At 38.5% G+C, this 19,909-nt stretch overlaps 1 protein-coding gene across 4 annotated transcripts in view; it reads left to right on the top strand.

Moving 5' to 3' along the window:
* The window catches only part of NRXN3 (neurexin 3), a 2,203,380-nt gene that overhangs the window by 1,025,632 nt on the left and 1,157,839 nt on the right, over positions 1 to 19,909 (top strand). For all 4 annotated transcript variants that reach the window (XM_006884638.1, XM_006884636.1, XM_006884635.1 and 1 more), the window contains 3 exons: positions 1,527 to 1,908; positions 3,018 to 3,208; positions 4,212 to 4,385. In XM_006884638.1, coding sequence (XP_006884700.1) covers positions 1,527 to 1,908; positions 3,018 to 3,208; positions 4,212 to 4,385 — 747 coding nt within the window. The remainder of the gene's footprint in view (positions 1 to 1,526; positions 1,909 to 3,017; positions 3,209 to 4,211; positions 4,386 to 19,909) is intronic.

Below are 19,909 nucleotides of genomic sequence, written 5' to 3'. Positions count from 1 at the left end.
TTGCTAATTGTATAATGATTTATCTATTGATTCAGTGACTGGAGTAGTGGGGGTAGGTGTGTCAGAGATAAGATTGGCACAGGATAGAGCAGAGTTTAAGGCTGTTGTACACAGAGTTTCTATGAGTCACAGGTGACTCGATGGCACATAACAACATATAAACTCCAGCCATATAAGTGATGTTTTCCACGACTTGTTATTCAAATTTGCACTCACTTTTCTTTTAACTTCTCCCTTTCACCCCTGCCCCAGTAATCCCCTCACCACTTCCAGGTAAACAAGGTCAGGTTCATTCGTATCAGGACAAGTTTATTCAGAAGCAAGTGGGAAAAATCCAGCATAAATGCCCTAAACACAGATTGGACTGTGTTGCCATCACATTCAGACATTCATTGTTCTTGAATCAGAACCAGCTCATCCCTGAACGTTCAGTGAGTTCTCAGAGACTGTAAATCACATGGAGAAGTGATTGCCCATCCTAATCCAGTGGTGGAGGAGAACGAGGATTTGAACTGCCTACACCTTCCTCACCCACTTAAAAATCTAAGTAGGCTGACTGAATTCAGAACCTTCAGTAATACCATCATAGACATATTGTTTCTCCTCTATTCTTTGTGTCTTCTGAGCTGGCCTGTCCTCCCTCTCATTATACTTGAGTCAGAACCAATCGATAGCTGACCCTCCAGTGGCATTCTGACAGTATAAATCACAGTGGAGCTGTTCTTTCTCCATCAGAGTCCCTGATGGATTCAAATCAATGGAGAGAAACCTCTGAGTTAGCAGTGAAGCACCGGGTAGACGAGGCTCCCAGAGCTCCAGAGTTCGGCTCCCTGGTTTCTGAATGGCCCCCAGCACTAGGTTTTATTCTTATGCTTCAGGAAGCTTTGACTGCAGAGAACATTTTTTTTTTCATAAATGCTGTAGCAAAAAATCTGCAGCTGAAAATTCCTGACTCCCTTTGGTTTGTGGGCTAATAAGAAGTTCACAACATGGGGCTTTTTGACTGGAGAATAAGCATCACCTAGAAATTTATTGGAGAAAAACAATGTGGGTTTTTTTTCTTTTCCTTTTTCTGCCACAGATTCTTAGCACTAGGCCACCAGAGTACTTATGCACTAGTATAGAATTAATGTGATAATGAGTTACTAAGCCTTTTTTTTTTCTATTCAAGGGTTAAAACAACAAAGATTTGTCCTCTTAGAAGTTATGTTAAGGCCCAACTTTTTCCCAGCTGGAGAAAACTCATTATCTTTACATGAATCACCCACCAACTCAGTTTTCTTTTTATGATGGACCATCTGAGTGACTATGTAAGAGTAGGGAGGACAGGACATATGCCTTGGGTTGGGAGGATACGCAACTCGCTACCTGAAGTCAAGTCAGTTATACGCTGTGTTGATATGATTTGTTTTTCTGGAACTGCTTCAAAGACAACAGAATATCATATGCAGAAGCAAATTAAACCTCGACCCAATATGTAACCATGACAACTTGTTCTGTTTGTACTTCACTTGTGATTTTCATAGGTACTATGGTGGGTGACCATACCCGCTTGGAGTTCCACAACATTGAAACTGGTATCATGACCGAGAAGCGTTACATCTCCGTTGTCCCCTCCAGCTTCATTGGCCACCTGCAGAGTCTTATGTTTAACGGTCTCCTCTACATTGACCTGTGCAAAAATGGTGACATTGACTACTGTGAGCTGAAGGCACGTTTTGGACTGAGGAACATCATTGCTGACCCTGTCACCTTCAAGACCAAGAGCAGTTATCTGAGCCTCGCCACCCTCCAGGCCTACACCTCCATGCACCTTTTCTTCCAGTTCAAGACCACCTCAGCTGATGGCTTCATTCTTTTCAACAGTGGTGATGGCAATGACTTCATTGCAGTAGAACTAGTCAAGGGGTAAGTGGAAAAGGTCATATACTTACTTTATGCTGGATATCTTAGCTGAAGATATGAAAAAAACTATGGACATGAAAAACCAAAGTGTCCATTCTGTTTCTATCCTATTCTTGACACACACACTAACATCTTCAAAGAGTAGATCAGTGCAATGTTTTGTATTAAAGAAGAATTCTTTCTTTAGTGATTTTTTATTTTCTCAGTACTGTTTCTGTGTTTATTAGGGAAGGTAAATTCTAGACATTATATTATCTAAATTAATGTCAGCATCTAGACTATGAGACTCTTTGAAAAAAATAAAACATAATCATAATATCATGTCTGAAAAGTCTAATAACTCCATAATAATCACGTAATTTTTGGAAGCAGGAGTGGCATCCACTTCCTAAACCACATGCCTCTGGAAACTCTATGAACGTTGAGAAATGATAGCGATAGAAAGGCTTCAGGTCTTTTATTCATAGGGTCGCTGTGAGTCATGCTCGACTTGACGGCAATCAACAGCAACAGTCTATTAAAAGATACTTTTTAAAAGAAAAGATATGGAGAATGAGGTATCTATCTCTTCAAAATGACAACCTTCAAAATTATAGGAAGAAATGAAATGTCAATATTTTAGCCCTAATATTTGACAGTGTATGCAACTTTAAGTCATTGCCCCTTCTTTAAAATATTTTGCTCTTATATACTGTAAAAATGGTGAAAAATATAGAAATCTATAATTAACTGTGATTATTAACTGTGATTATCACTATTGGCAGCTCATGATTAAGAGTGTACCACTTGCACAACTCAGTGACCCTGGATTTTTGATAGGTGATTTTGAAGAAGCGTTATGAGTATGAGATGAAAGTGAAGTGTGATAAAATAAGTTGTAACTTTTTAAAAAAAAAAAAAAGAGCACTGATTTTTATATAATAATACCTTTATAGCATGTTTCATTCATATACATTGTGTTTTATACAATATTTCATTTGCTTAACTTTTCTTGTATTCTTAAACCTGATGTTAGTTATTCCTGCATGATGCATAAGGATTTGGTTTCACATATGTTGCCATGAAACCCCTTAGGGAAGTATAGATTATCAACTGCCTATTGTCCCTTCTAGGTACATACACTATGTATTTGACCTTGGAAATGGTCCCAATGTGATCAAAGGCAACAGTGATCGCCCTTTGAATGACAACCAGTGGCACAATGTCGTCATCACCCGGGACAACAGTAACACCCACAGTCTGAAAGTGGACACCAAGGTGGTCACTCAGGTTATCAATGGTGCCAAAAATCTGGATCTGAAAGGTAAACCTTGTGAGGAAAACTATCATTCTTAGTGCATATTTTTACAATACAAAGGCTGTTTCCAGAAGCAAACTACAGGTCAAGAGTGTTGTACTTTTTGATACCTCTTGCATGTTCTATCATCCTGCAATTTATTGTTTTTTAATTTGACCTATCCTCGAAGAATGTTTTCATATTTCTGTAAACCTCTGGAATGTCTGCTTGCAGGAGGATTGAGTGGTGAACTGAAACTTTATAGGATGATATAGCACAACATGCTTGGGAAGGTGGAGGGTTAGAGAAGATGAAGACGACACTCAACAAGATGGATTAACACAGTGACTTCAGCAAAGCACTTAGGCAGAGTGGAGACTGAGAGGATGGCACAAAACTGGGCAGGATTTCACTCTGTTGTACACAGAGCTACTGTGAGTTAGAATCTGTTCAATAGCGACAGCAGAAGCCAAGAATTCAGTAAGTGGAAGGATCATAGGCGCAGTTCAAGCTCAGGTTGGAATCTCAGCTGGGCTGTTTACAGACTTGGTGACTGTGGTAAAAATCCTTATCTTTACTCAGCTCTAGCATATTATTCTGTAAGATGAGGCTAATAATTGTTACTGCTTTTATGAGTTGCTCAGAGTTTTAATGGATTAATGTCTGTAAAATCCTCAGCAGGTTATCAGCAACAAGCACTCATTAAATTCTTGTTATTGTTTTTGTTGAAAATTGTTGTTAAAAATTACTTCATAAAAAATTACTTCATCATAACAAAGGGCAATATCTCATGAAAATTAGTATAATGATTAAAATTTGTGAAATGCCATGTGTAAAAAAAATGAAAGATGTGCAAGATATTTATTTAGAGTTTAGGATTCCTATTAATTCCTTGACTTTAACTTGTTTTATTGGGGTGTGGCTTTTGTTTCCCACCTATTATAATTATCTAACAATTATCCTAATGCTCATTGCCTCTAATTGCCATATTCTTTGTTCATTCTCTCTGGTAACTTCCTCTCCTTTTTAGGTGATCTCTACATGGCTGGCCTGGCCCAAGGTATGTACAGCAATCTTCCAAAGCTTGTGGCCTCTCGTGACGGCTTTCAGGGCTGTCTGGCATCAGTGGACTTGAACGGACGTCTGCCGGACCTCATCAATGACGCCCTCCATCGGAGTGGACAGATTGAGCGCGGTTGTGAAGGTACAGCCATTTTTTTGCAAACAAACACACAACAAAAGCTACAGCCTTGTTGCAAGCACCAAGCCCCTCGGCTGCCTCTGCCAGTGCCTCCTTCCACCAGCCCTTTCCCATTCCCATTTGTCATCTGAAACCTCATCGCCATCAGTGCCCTCCTGAACTGAGTATGCCAAGACATGTGCCACAGGCTCCAGCAATGGGTGTTGGCAGATGTCTTCCTAGTGTCACATACTCGCCAATAAAGGACCTATTCAGTCATTGACTTCAGGCTACCATAGTATAACTTTGCCTTTGAGAATGCCTGGAAGGATGGGGAAGGGCAAATCAGAGACTTTGATACAGAAGTCACCATTAATAGGATGTGTCTCATTTCTACTAATAGTGACTTTAATACTCCGTGCGAATCTAAGAAGAGGCAGTCAACTAATGTCAGAATGTCATAATGATGAAAGTGAGTGAGCATTTATTGAGATGTAGGAAATGTTGGAAATTGTTAAGCAGTTTCCTTAGTATGTTATAGAGAGACAGTTTGGCCTTTGGAATTAGAAAGACTTGGATTTAGATTCAACGTGTAACTCTTATTAGCTGTATGGAATTTATCAAATTATTTCATCTCACTGAGCTATACTTTGTTAACCTGCCAAATGGGCCAATTAAACTTACTTTTGAAGGTAAGTAAGTCATACACACAGGTAAAATGCCAGGTACATAGTAGATACTCAAACAGAAATAGGATTATTGTTTACAAAGATTGCCTCTTGTGAGACATCTAATAAGATTAACTACCTATTTATGAAGCACAGCAAACAATGCTTAACCTTTCTGTTTCGTAGATTATTGACTATCTCTTGGGATGTGTGCAGAACTGTAAAGGCTTTACTGAGCTCAGCAGATGTTTATAGTAAAAGCAATCTCACTTTAGCCAGCAGAGGGGAGTGGTGAACACATTGAATTTTCCTTGACAGATCTCTTCAATTTCCTTTAGTGTAAAGATTAACAGCCTTGGCAAGCCAATGGGACAGACAGGTGTGCTCTATCTTACAGAATTATTAGAAATTATAATTTGCTCAAAGGCATTAGGGTTTGGCTTTGGGCTTTTTTGCCTTAGGCTAGTTAAGAAGTGACTCTTCCTGAACTTCAGACAAGAACTTGAGAAGCCACCGGGGTCTCTGTTTTCTTGTGTCTGGTTGAGCTTACTGGTCCTTTGTTTGTGCAATCTATTATGCTTTATTGTGTTCTTTGTTAATTGATCACATCAAACCTGCTCATTCATTTCCTCCCAAGTACTCAGTTGCATTTGTTTTTCCTGTTCTGGACCAGCTTCCACTGATGCTCACTCACTGCCACAAAGCACATTTTTGTGAAAGCTTCTCTCATCAGCTTCCTGGGTGGATTTCTAGTTATAGAAATCTTTCCACTTAGCCTGAGAGCCAGTGCTGCTGTGCTCTGCTAATAAAGAAACTGGTTGTCCCTATAACCCACTCCATTTTTCCTTTCACTTTAAATATTTCTCAAATTCTGTTGGCCAAAAAATGAAATTTTTGTGCACTCACACGCGCGTGTGTGTGTGTGCACGCGTGCGCACACGTGCATATGGGGGTATGTAAGTGTGTGAGTGCGTGTGGGTGCATATGTGGGTGTATGAGTTTGCATACCTGAGTTTACGTGGATGTATGCATGTGTGTGATGTGGAGATTTCCACCAAGCACTTAAGTATTCACTCTGCTTTGCTGCTTGTGGAAATGTACACTTTCCTTCAAACTCAAGATTATTTTGTTGTTGTTGTTGCATTGGCCTGTATTAATTATCATTAAAGAAAAACTCTGGATAGATGCAACATTTGGAATAAAATTAAGTATCATAATCTAGGATATTGTAGAAGGACAATAATACAGACTATTCTGCAATAATTCATTCTATTAAGTTAAATCAAGATATAAAAGCATGTATCCAAAAGTATAGGGAGCTCTGGTGGCCTTCAGAGTTGTGCTGGTGGTAAAGAAGTGCACTGGCAACTCAAAAGCACATGGTTCAAATCCACCTGCTGCTACAAGGGAGAAACATAGGGAGTCTCCTTCCCTGTGGTTTACTGCCTGTGATAACCTACTGGAGGGTCAGCTATTAGTCAGTTTTGGCTTGATAATATACAATGACAACAACAATCACAAAAGCTTAATGTGTTGTTCAAATTAAAGCTATCATGCCTCCAATTATTTTATTAAAAAAATTAACAGGACTCATCAACTTAAGTGTCTAACAATGCTACCAGTAGACCTGAATCGCAAATGCAATTACACATTTTCTAGTAGTCATAGTAAAGCAGAGAATAAAAAAACAAGTAGAACTAATTTTTATTTACCACAACTCAATATATAAAATATGATTATTTCAAGCATGTAATCAATATGAGAGAGAAAAAAATGAGAGGAAAAACCCTATTAACATTGTCCCTTTTTCATTTTAAGCTTTCCAAATCGAGTTGTAGCTTTGTACCTTACAATTTCTATTACATGCCTTGAAAATTCATAGACACCACATGTGGCTGTGGTTACTTTATTGGAGACACAGCTTTATAGAATATTACCAAAAAAATGTAATGTGAAGAAACGAAACTTTAGTATTGGATTGAAAGAAGGTCTAAGTTAACTAACTTTTCCAATAGTGGATAAAAACAGAGTAATATAAAAGGGTGGGAAGGACTCTACTTAAGAGAGCTTTAAGAGAAGCAGTGAGAGCATTAGCAAAAGGAAAATTACCCATCAAATTGGCAGAAATGTTCTTCTCCCTACCTACAGCTCTGTGTGCACTTTGCTATGACTCATCCCATGCATTACGGTGGGTTCCAACCTTCCTCTGAGTGTGGCTGATTGTTCAAAGCCGGATATTGTGACTTGATGGCTCTGCTGTTTGAATCTATGGCAAGTCCCATGGGCCTAATAACACTGCACTCTATTGCCATGGAGATAATTGCGATGGTTACCCATCCAGCATTGTGACTGCCCCGCTGGGTGAGATGAAGTGGAGGATGAATGCTGAGGGAAGAAGGTCCTTGTTTATTGTACACAAATGACTTGGATAATTAGCCTAAGTGACCAGGAAAAATGGCTAAAAAGTGGGTTAAGGCATAAATTACTGTCATTGCAAGTTTGCACCATTGTGAATAAGCACTTGTAAGAGGTCCCAGGAGCTTTTTCAGGTCCTGTGGACATAAAAGTGTAGAAGATAGTGGGGAGGAAAAGGAAGGGCAGAAACTTTGAAGGATCTGCAAAAATAAAAAGACGCTAAAGGCACTGTGAATCTTCTGAGCATATATAAAGATGTTTTAGGGTGTTAGATTTTATAGGAACAGTTGGAAACGGAACAACTTTTCTTGATTTATCAGTTAGTGGCTTACTGATAAGGAGTTATACTGCCAGCCCAAAGCACGTTGTTCAAATAGGCCAGCTGCTCTGTCGAGAAAGCTGAGCAACTGATTTCTGTGTCATTTACTACCTCTGAAAACTCACTGAAGGGTCAGGTATGAGTCGCTTCTTACTCTATGGACCGTAACAACAGCCATAAGATACATAGAATACAAGCCTTCATGGTACAGTGCTACAATAAACACATGCTTATCAAAACTCTGGTAGTTCTAAACTACCAGCGACCACATAGGAGAAAGAAGTAGCAATCAACTTCCATAAATTCTTACAGCTTTAGAAAACCTATAGGTCAATTCCACTCCATCCTATATGGCGATTATGAATCACAATGAACTCTATAGCAGCAAATTTAGGGCTTGATATGGGTCAGAAATACATTTTAGTTACTAAGACCATAGTCCTGGATTCCTACACCATGATGAATGTGTTTTAATCCCATTTATTGGGATCACATTAGCCAGGATATGTCACAAGTTCTTGTCAAAGTTGTTGGCAATAATACTTCAAGGTCCCTATGTAGCAAGTATATAATTTCCCCATTATTTCTGACCTACAAGAGCAGATAAAACACATATGAATAAAAATATTTTATAAGATCTAAGTCCATTTGTCTATGGCTCTCAATTGCTCTTTAGTAAAAAGAAAAAATAATAAAAAAGGAAAAACAGTAGAAGTTTTTACTTTATAGCTCTAATCTAAACTGAGTAAATAACGGAATACTCGGTGTAAATGAAGTGTAATTTCTGGGCAACTACTAACTACTACTAATAGCAGCTAGCTCTACCGTGGCCTCTTAATTTGGGTTAGAGATGTTTAATAATGCCTGATTTAGCACTTGGCTAGTAATTTTTCTTTCTATTTTGAGGCCAGCTTTTATGATAAGACCAAGACATGAATTGGCTAGAAATGCTATTCTTTAACTCCAGATGGTCAACATCTGAGAGAAACACACATGGTTCATTTTAAGACTGGCTTGAATAAGTAAAAAGGACATTGGTTTGGTGCCTTTTGCCCACAGCCATTTTGGTTTGGCATTCTCTCTTGCTCTCTCTCTGTCTCTCTGTGTCTCCCTCTCTATATATAGATGTATACATATAAATAATTTTTTATACAAATTAAAGACAATGAGCTCTTTAGTATTTCCAGATCATACAGATGTAAATGCTTGAGTCTAGTGTCACATTTCTTGGTGACATTGGCTGCAGGGCACAAGCAATGTTTTAATTGACTCTTCCACTTCCAATGTCTTTCCCCCACCCCAATACCACAGTTCTTTTTGTGGGCTCTGTTTGATTCTGCACTCATGTCTTCTGTTCCGGCCATGCACTATCCTTAGTTTGTGATGCTTATCCTGACGGAAAATCATTCTTTTAGACTGTATGCCTTGGGGTTGGCTGTGCAAATGTGGGAAGGCGCTTGTTACCCATTGCTTGTGCTTTGTCAAGTCCAATATTTCCCTGGCCCTGCTCTGCTGACTTGGCTTCGAGGAGGCCCGCTCTACCCTGGTCTGCCCATCCTTGTTCGTGCTGTCTCTGGTGAACCTGTGAAGCATATCAATTGTCCGTCTGAGTGATATGTCTGTTGGTTATGCCAATTGCATTTTTCATTTCTGTAATGTTACCCTGGTTTACTCTGCCTCTTACTAACCTCTGGTTATTGTTTCCGCTTCTCCTGTTCTTTTGCTAACAAAGTTGCGTTGACCAAAGCTGACCTACAAGGTAGAGAAGGTTCTCATTCCCATTACCACTTTGGACTGAAAGATGCTCTGTGTAACCCTTGGTTTCTCCCCTCGGGGAGTCTTTGGAGCTGTTGCACCTCTTGGGCAGCAGCCATTGTGGGGAGGGGGCTGAACCCTTTGTTCTTAGCAAGGGCCACAGAGCACTCAGAGTCAAGCATGCAAATTAAGGGGAGGCCTCATGGGATGCGAATATGATTCTATCTGGGGGCCATCAAAGAGGTCTGACAGCATTCTGTGTTGGGATTGCCCATCAACTCATGAGTCCATGCCTGAAAAATGATTCATGTTTCTGCAAGTAGCTGCCACGGCAGGTTGGCTCCTTTTAATCTCTTCACTGTATGTAGGAGACAGCACTTGGGAGGGACGCAAAGCCACTTGAGTTCTTAATTTATTATTTTCTGGGTCAGGAAGGTCATTGACTAGAGTAGAACATGGCTTGGGCCTCATGAAAGAGACTGTCATTTCCTCTTCACTCATTTTAAAGAAATATATTTCAGGCATTTGAGAGGTGGAACATCATGAAAATGTTCCCGAGATTTATGTTTTCTATCAGGGAATTTGGTTGAGCTCTTTAATTCCCAGTTGTGTGATCTAACGAGCACAGTCATCTTGGGGGGGAAAGGGAAGCTGTTAGACTGATCCTGGATATTCTGTCGAATGCCTGTGTGCTGCATGGCAGTGAATATCTGCTCCAGCAACTGTTGCTCCTGCCATTCAGAGAAATGCCTTCTGCAGCGAGGATGGCCCATGGCTGCCCTCCTGTTGGGCCACTTGGACTTAGAATGCTGCGGAGTCAGGGCGGGTAGGGAGAAAAATACAACAATGAACAAATGGAAATTTTTTAAAAAGGCAGTAATAACAAAGAAAAAAATTTTACTTACATCAGAGCTGGTTTACAATGGAGTTGTTAGCATGTAACTTCATCATAAAGAGAATGCTGCCTGTATTATTTTAAGCATTATCAATTTTTCTTTGAATATATTAAAATTCTTTTTATATATGGATGTATTTACAGCATAGAAATATATGCAGATAGAAATAACTTCTGTCAAACCTAAAAAAAACAAACAAACCAACAACAAAAAGAAACCAAGAATAAAACAAAAACCCCATGTCTCTGTTCTGTGAGACAGCCACTGCTTGGCTGGTTTTCTGTTGAACTGCCCTGTGGCTGATGGTCAAACAACAACTGCATCTCCGATTGTCTCTTCAGAATTCATAGTCAGCTAAGTTGTTAGAATTTATGAAAACAAAGCTATCTGTAAATGTATAGACTAGAAAGTTATTATAAGTGTTTTTTGTTTTAATTTTTGGTGTTGTTTTTTTTTAATACTAAAAGAGCATTCACTGCTTCAGTACAGCTCACTTGTTAGAAGATACAAATACCATATATGTAATTGATACAAGTGTCTGTCTATTTACTAAGTACATGTTCAGTAACAGAACTTCTTAGTAGCCACTGACCATAACTCTTTGGCCCTGATCTACTCTTAAAAGATTCACATGGAATTAAAGAATGCCAAATAGCATCTATTGAATTAGAGCCTTAGCGTTCTTGGAAGGTATAAGGCAGACTTTCAATTTCAAAACAAAACAAAAACTATTAAGACCCTTCGAATGATAATGATAGTATTTTTTGGTCATTATATCTAATTGTCAAAAGAAGGTCCACTACATATTTTTTAAGCGAAGGCAGGTGGATATAGGACTCACTCTACATCTTAGACAATTGACAGTTGTCAAAGTCCATATAACCAAGTGTATTAGTCACATCTTGACGATTTTATCTTCTCCTAGACTACTTCTTCTTGCATATAAAGAACTATGTGGTCTTTGATTTCCCAGAAGCTAACACAGAGTCTCTCACATACCTGATACTCCATATATGCAAATAATCTTTCAACTGCTATCACTAGGTGAGAGGAAAAATTGTTTGTATGAATCAGCCAAAGAATTCACTAACCTCTCTCCCTAAAGGAAATTGTTTTCCAAAGTATAGATAAAGGTTTAGAGACAGAAAAGTCTGGAATATTTTTTGTAGGAGCAGCCTAGTCATCAGTATGGCTTTAAAGTTATTCCCCATTTACACAAACTCTGCTCCTTTCTTCGAACGTCATAAGCCTCTTTGTGGCAGCAGTTATTCTAGCAGTTATTCTTTTTAATTATTCTAGGTTGCCGTGTCCTCTTTCCATTCAAGCAGAAGAGCTTTAGGATGCAAATGCCTTTAGTTATTCTCTTTCTGACACTGTGGTTTAAACCATTACTCATGAGCTAGCCTTTTCAGCTACTATCTGTGGGCATAGATAGTACTAATTACTAGTATGTGTGAAGGACACTTAAGAACATAGGACAAAGAAATGAGGATGTCTGCAGTGTAGGGGTCAGTGATGTTCATAAAAGAACACAACGATTAAGTATAGCAAGTAACATACTGGGCACTGGACTTTAGCGAGCAGCTGGACTCCTCTTGTCTTGGAATGGTTTTGTTTCTTCATTTTTCTCTTTTGTAATGACCTCATTGTTAAATTTAGAAGAAGTTGAGTGCCAGCTGTTGCTATTTATCAGGTCTTCATCTAGGTTCTAGAGACATAGAGGAGAGGCAGGCTCTGATTTCAAAGAGTTCCTTAGGACATCAGCCACTAACCATAAGGCAGAGTGGAAACGTCTCTGTTAGAGATATGCAGATAGGCACTATGCTGTTAACCATAAGGTTGGTGATTGTAACTTGTTCAGCTTCTTAGGTGGAGAAAGACCCGTCATTCTGCTTCTGTAGAGATCAAAGTGTAAATTTTTTCTCCCCCCCCCCTCTCTCCCTCCTCAAGCTCTCCCTGCAATGCACTTCTTATTCCCCATTCTTGGAATCATATGTAAATATATAGGAATCAGATATTCTGTTTGGACAGTTTGGGTTTACATCTTAATGTGTTGTTTCTGAATGCTTGACTAACTATGCAGGCAGCTTTAATTGGAGGAGAAACTTTGAGTGTTTTTTACAGTAGAACTGATACTGTCCCTTATTAAGCACTTATATGATATAATCACAGACTGAAAAATATGTTATTTATACTATGACTACAACTTTGTCTTATAGATACTGTTAACTCTAGTTCATGAGTGATATTATAGTCACTCATATGTGTTAACTCATTTAAATCATACCTCACATGACAACTATAACCCTTTTATCCTCATACAGATGGGGAAACTTGGGCTCTGAGAGTTTAGATTTTAGTCCAAGTTTACATTGTTAATAAGTATTAGTTCTTGATGTGAAAACATATGACTTGTTCACAGATATGTTATATAGTGTAAGACTGGGAATGTCTAAGAGTGCTTTAATAGGTGGACTTTCTGGTAGACAGTGTTCCCACTATTTCATAAAGCTCTGGATGGAATTTGTACATCTATTAAAGAAAAGTGTCCCCATATTGTACAAGTGATTGAGCACTAAGCTATTAACTAAAAGGTTGGCGATTCAAGCCCACTCAGAGACACCTTAAAACTGACTATAGTATAGTCAGTATAAACTGACTATAGTGCAAATAATGTACACTGCAAAAATTAAAAACAAGATACTTATCATGACTTTGTTTTGTAAGTAAAACCTGGAAATAAGCTATCAAAGAGTTGCAGTCTTCAAAACCTGTTTGATGAAGTGACACTCTGCGCATGAGAGTTAACTGGAATTGTTGGCAACTAAGAAGAGTAACACAATTGGACTCATGTGTCTTAGTGTTAGGTAGAGTTTGAAATCCTCCTCTCTTTCCCTTCTTGCTTTCCTTTGCCATCTTTCTCTTCTTTTTAAATGGATTTTATTGTCCCAACAAACTACTACATCTGTGCTTAGAAAATAACCAAAAACAGTAAATTAGGCCTCAGTTTACATTTTCTTAAACAGCACTGACTTTTGAGAGCCCGGAATTTTTTAAAAAAGAGACTGACCTAATTATTTGACCTTTACAAACCAAGCATCCTCTGAAAAAAGGATGGATTGCACAAGAAAGCTATTCTCCCACACCTAAAAATACCCCAACAGAAGCAAACCTCCCCACTTCTTTGTGGTCCTGGAGATTTTGTGTGAGTAAATCACTTCCCTTGTGATGAGTTGTTACACTTTGCAGTTATTTTCTTATTAAAGGCAGTTGTGTGTTGGCACTGGTTCAATTCAGATCAGGAGAGTGAATTGTTAAATTCTCAGGGATATTTCAAGTCGGTTGACATCCTCTTAGAGTTTGAAACTGACTATAGTACAACTATTGTACACTGCAAAAATAAAAAAAAAAACCCTTATCAAGGCTTTGTTTTAGTTTTCTTTCAGTGGTTATTGTTAAGCATTTATCAGTACAACACTGCTCAAAAACCAGTGTAGACAAAGGTCTGGTGAAGTTTCCTCAGTATCAATCAACTCCGAGGTCGTTATGACTTATTCCCAATGTCTGATGAGAGGTTTGATAAGATTGAAGAAAATTGGATGCTATTGAAACTGCCCACATGTTGATTTTATTGTTAGTCATTTTCATTCCTCACCAACATCATGTGTCTTTCCTTTGAATCTCCATTTGAGAAAAGAAACTGTATCACTTGATCATTCCGGTTAAGAGCAGTTTCAATGCATTGTTGAGCCTCAGCAAGGCATAAGTCCTGCCTTCAAGCCAAAGCCCAAGATGATCTGGGGAATAAAGCAGCCTCAGGTCTCTCTGCCGATGATGCTTTGTAATAACACTTAGGAACCTGCGCTTGGGCTTTACCTCATCTCTTGGAAATGAGAATGAGCATATTTTCTCCTCAGTTGGCCTTAGACGAAGAAAGGCCTGGGCTGCTTAAAGGATCATTGCTTTCTTATTTTAAATTAAATATCGGTGAATTGGATTTCCACCATTTAGATCTGATGTTGTCTCTAACTGATTCTTTTCAGAGAAGCCAAGGGGGACTTAACACTATGAGTATAGTGATACTTTCAGAGGTATAGAAGCAGCTTTACTGAACGGACCGAGACACCTATGCCGCTAATTAGGCTATCCTAATGTAAAAACTAGACAACCTGAAGTGTAAGTAGGTTAGCCCAATGTAAAGACTACAACCTGAAGTCTAAGTAGGTTATCCTAATATAGAGACTAGACAACCTGACTCTGACTAGGTTGTCCCAGTGTAGAGACTATACCCGAAGTCTAAGTAGGTTATCCTAGTATGAAGACTATACAACCCAAAGTCTTAAGCTAGCTATCCTAATATAAAACTATACAATGTAAAGTCTAAGTTGTTGTTGTTGTTGTGCTGTTGAGTTGCTTGCCACTCATAGTGACCCTAAGTACAACAGCTCTGAACCCTGCTCTATCATCAGCCAACCTCATTGTCTCTATCACACTTACCCACATGACTCCAGTCACTGAGGTGATCCATCTCATTGAGGGTCTTCCTTTCTTGCTGTTCCTCTACTCTCTCAAGCATGATGTCCCTCTCCAAGGACTCATCCATCCTTGCAACATGCCCAATGTATAAATTACATTGGAACTTTAGAATCCCTGACTCCAAGGAGCAACCTGGCTTCACCCTCTAGGATGAACCTGTTTGTTCTTCTAGCAGTCCATAGATATTCAGTACTCTTCTTCAGCACCACAGCTCAAAGGCATCAATTCCTCTTCTATCATCCTTAGTTATTATCCAGCTTTCTGATGCATAGCAAAGAATTGCAAAGGTCATGGCCTGGATCAGGCACACATTAGACTCCAGATTGACGTCATTGCTCTCAGTACTCTAGCAAGGTCCCTGAGAGCAGATTTTCCAAATGCAATTCATCTTTTGATTTCCTGATTGATGGTGCCAAGAGTGTTGATTGTGGAGCCAAGCAAACTGATGCTGTTAACAACAGGTTATCCTAATATAAAGACTACAACTTGAAGTTTCAGTTCTTTCATTCTTGTAATTTAGAAGTAGACTGTAGATTGTTCATGAAGATAATTATAGACTCTAAATTACTGAATCCTACTTTTAAAAAAAAATCCCTGAAGGTTTTGCATAGACTTATTCATATGATGTATGCATACATATACACATAAATCTTCTTAGCTATATTCTTTCCCTCTTTCCAATATAATTACTACTCCCCAACTCTTCCTGTGTGAAACAGTATAAAAGCAGAGAAGTGTAAAGAGCTATGCAATCATAAGTAGTAGAACATGAAGCTGGCTGCCAGTGTCACTTGAGTGATAGTTCCCATCAAGCTTCCTCAGATGGCAGATGTGCCCTATAGAACAGAGGCAGACCCTCTAGTTGACACTTCTTTTTGCCCTAATGATGCTTCATATTCCTTTTACATTCAGGAAGTCAAAATCCTTTGACAGACTCCTCATTCCTTATCATTAAAGTTGATGAGTGTTGTTAAGGCAGCTCATGCTCTGCCTTCCCTCAAGCTGTCAGGCTCAACCTTCTAGGTTAAAGTGATATTGGGAAACCAGATGGAATGTGCCTCCAGGCCACTCTATCCCCACCCTTCTTCTGGCCAGGACCAGCTGGCACAACTTTAACAATATTCATCAACTTTAAATTGGGGTGTTTGAAGCATTGGGCTGGTTAAGTTCTACTTGCGCAATAACAGAAGGAAAATAGGCTCTGATACAAGTAGCACTCTGTGCTTCAGGCAGCATTTCTATCACAAGGGACCACAAATAATAAAAGACACTCTGTCACTATTGATTTCGTAGACCAAGAAGAGGAGTTGATTGAATCCGTTTGCATGTACTGTGAAGGTGGGTTTTAGCAGTAACCTACATGAAATGACTGTATAGGCTGGTTCGTAAAGAGAAAAAGTATCCCAATTCCAGAAGCATGATGAGAGATTTGTTGCAACCATCCGAGTTATCAGTTGAAGGAAAAATAAAACAAAAACATGACAATGTTTCTATAGAACTGAAAACATGCCTGCGAGTCAGAAACCAAATGAATAACATTCTTGACAACTTACTTAGTCTTTGTGTGCATATTCTTTAAAAAAAACCTTTATTTTATACTGGTATATTTACAAAGTTCGAATTCATTGTTTTTCACACCAGATCTTTCCCGCATTCTTGTTGTCTGTTAATTCTCCTTGCTTTACAAAGAAAGGGAGCTCTAGTGGCCTAGTGGTAAGAAGTTGCACTGCAACCCCAAAGATGTGGTTCACATCCTCCAGCTGCTCTGCATTCTACTGCCTCTGAAAACCCCCAGAGGGTTAGCTATGAGAGGTTCCAACTCAATGGTACACAACAGAAACACCACACAAAGAAAATTCAACATAGCTTCTTGAAAGGTTAGGCAACTATTTCAGTGAAGGATGGTTATATACCAAATGTAAAGTCTTACACACCATCTCTATGCAGGAATTCCCAAACTCCATTGAGTTGAGTATGACCCATAGTGATCTTATGAACAAAGGATCTAAACCCTCTCCTATACAGTTCCATCCTTACAATTTCTGACATACTCAAACTCATTGTTTCAGTCACTGTTTCAGTCCATTTGGTTGAGGATTTTCCTCTCTTACTAGACCTTCACTTTTCCAAGTTTGATGTCCTGCTCCAAGGAATGACTTCTAGCAACATGCCCAAAGTAAGTGAGATAAAGTTTTCTCATCTTTGCCTCCCAGGAGCACTCTGGCTGTACCTTCCCCAAGATAAATCTGCTGCTTCTTTTGGTAGTTCATAGAATATTTACTACTCTTCTTCAAGACCACAGCCCAAAGGCATCAATTCTCTTTACTCTTTTATTCCTTATTAATTATCCAACACTTGGTTGCATAGTAAATGACATTCAAGATCATGGCCTGAATCAGACACACCTTAGTCCTTAAACTGACATCATTGCTGTTCAGTACATTGGAAAGGTCCCTCACTGCAGACTTTCTCAGTACATTATGTCTTCTGGCTGCTGCTATCAAGGGTGTTGATTGTTAAACCAAGGAAGATGAAGTCATTGACAGTTTCATTGTTTCTCCATCTATTATTATGTTGCCTATCAGTCCAGTGGTGAGAATTTTTGTTGTCTTGATGTTGAGACACAATCTATATTCTTTGATCTTCTGCAGCAAGCATTTCATGTCCTCCTCATTTTCAACAAACAAGGTTGTATCATCTGCATAGTATAGGTTTATGATGAGTCTTCCTCCAATCCTGATCCCACATTCTTCTTCACAGAATTCAGAACTTAAATGATTTACTCAGTACATAAATATGTATGGAGGGAGGATAACCACCCTGATGAAAACTTTTCTTAATTTTAAAACATGTAGTGTAGTGTTCTTTTGTACTGTTCACACAACAGCCTCTTATTCTAGGTATAAGTTTCATGTGAGAACAATTAAGTGTTCTGGGATTCCCATTCTTAATGTTAGCCATTATTTCTTTATGATCTACTGAAGGATGAAATATTTTAAATATTTCAAATTTTTTAGTTATGGTACTGAATCGTCCCTCTAATTTGAACAAGTTGGCATGATGTATGTGAATTGTAGGGAGTTGTGTTGCTGACTGTAAGGTTGAGTGTCTCCAACAATTGAAATTCATCAGTGACTGTGAGGGAGTGAGGTGGGAAGTCTTCTGCTGTGATTTATAGCTTTGGAAACGTACTAGGTCAGCGTGAGCTAGAAGTAACTCAACAACAGTGAGCAGTTAAATTAGAGGGAGAAAGACTGTCAGTTAAATATCACGTGTACTAGCCTTAAAAAAATTAAAAGTTTGATTGCAAATAAAGGATTGATTACAAGAGCTGATAGTGGTAATTTCTAGGAGTTAATTGTGATTCGTAAAAATTAGGAGTTTGAACTGGTATATTCAGATTTGGAGTTTTGCAGAGAATTTTTCCTTTTTATCTCAAATATACCGAATCAGTGTCTACATCTTCATATCATTCCCAATTATTGACTCCACATATTACTTGGGATCTATAAGAATAAAGTGGAGATCTTGTGGGAATGTAACTTATGATTAAGTATATCTGGAATGAAAAGGAACATTTTTAACAGAAAGTCAAACATTCAAAGTTCTAGAAGGACACTTACCTTTTTTAAAAAAAAATTTATTATTTTTTTGTGTGTACTGCCAAATCAGATCTGACTGGTACAGGAGGAGATTGCCCCTCCTTCTCCAGCTGAGCATCTGGTGGATTTGAACCATGTACCTCTGGGATTGCAGTGCAGCTTCTTGCCACTAGGCCACCAGAGCTCCCTCACACACCTTTAAACCATAAAATGATGACTTTCCTTCTCTCTCAATAATATTTTCCAAACTCCTATGCTATACTAAGGAGTATATGAATAAATTAATAAGATTTCTGCCCTCAAAAAGTTTGTATTTCAGTAGAATGAAATGGACAATAATAATTGTAACAAATAATTTAATTGCATTTTCATGTTATTCATTAAATAAACAAGAATATATAATGGCGAGAAAAAATGTAAATGAGATCTTTCTTAAGTAGAATAATCTGGAAACAGCCCATTTTGAGTCAAAACTTGATGCAAAGAATGAGACAGTTATTGAAAAATCTGAAGGAAGGATATTTCAGTCTTGAGAGTGCCCGTAATACAAAGAAGAAGAGGCAGCAATGGGCTTGAAGCACTGGATCAGTGGTAAGAGGGACTGGTCCTCACTGAAGCCATCCATAGATAATTACAGTGGTTTTAGTTTTTGAAAAGTGTCTTATTCTACATGACAATCTTCCTAAATGCATGTGAAATCATTCTGTGGTATACGGAAACAACCTATAATTTCTACTTTATTCCAATTCCTGACAACCTTTGACAATTTGGACAGGTTGCACACTGTGCAGAGCACAGGAGAGCTTCCACGCTGTTTTAGGACTTAAGAAGCCTAGACAAGTGAGAGTCAGCGATACTTCAGAACATCTCAACATTTACCGAAACACATTCTCTATCTGGCCCAGCAGTCTTACTGTAACGTGGACAGGATCAAAACATGTTACAGGATGTCAAACAGCAGGCAGTAGTAAATCTTTGGGGGAAAGAGAAATAGTCAAATGAAACAATTAAAGAGTTATACAAACAGAAGACAGTGCAATGTGTAAGAAAATGAGAAATCAAATATTATCAAATTTTAAAAATTAGTGATGCAGCTACTCACTGCATAGCTCCTGAGAAGGGGGATAATTGTTGTTTGAAGTTACTGGTGAAGGTTTCATATGAGAAGAATTTAAGCTGATCCTTGGAAATGGTTACAATTTGACTAGTGACAAAGGATGGGAAAGGCATAGAAGAGTCGTTGTCTTCAGATTCAATCGACATACGTATAATTATGGAATTTTCCCAAACATTTTGCTGTTCTCTGCTTTTCAGGGGAAAGCTGCCCATATGTTTCTAATCCTTGAGCACAATTGAA

The sequence above is a fragment of the Elephantulus edwardii genome, unplaced genomic scaffold (assembly GCF_000299155.1).
Source record: "Elephantulus edwardii isolate Elephantulus edwardi_28Jun2011 unplaced genomic scaffold, EleEdw1.0 scaffold00037, whole genome shotgun sequence".
Classification (NCBI taxonomy): Eukaryota; Metazoa; Chordata; class Mammalia; order Macroscelidea; family Macroscelididae; genus Elephantulus; species Elephantulus edwardii.
The sequence above is the reverse complement of the archived record's forward strand: the minus strand, read 5'-3'. Positions and strand labels throughout refer to the sequence as shown.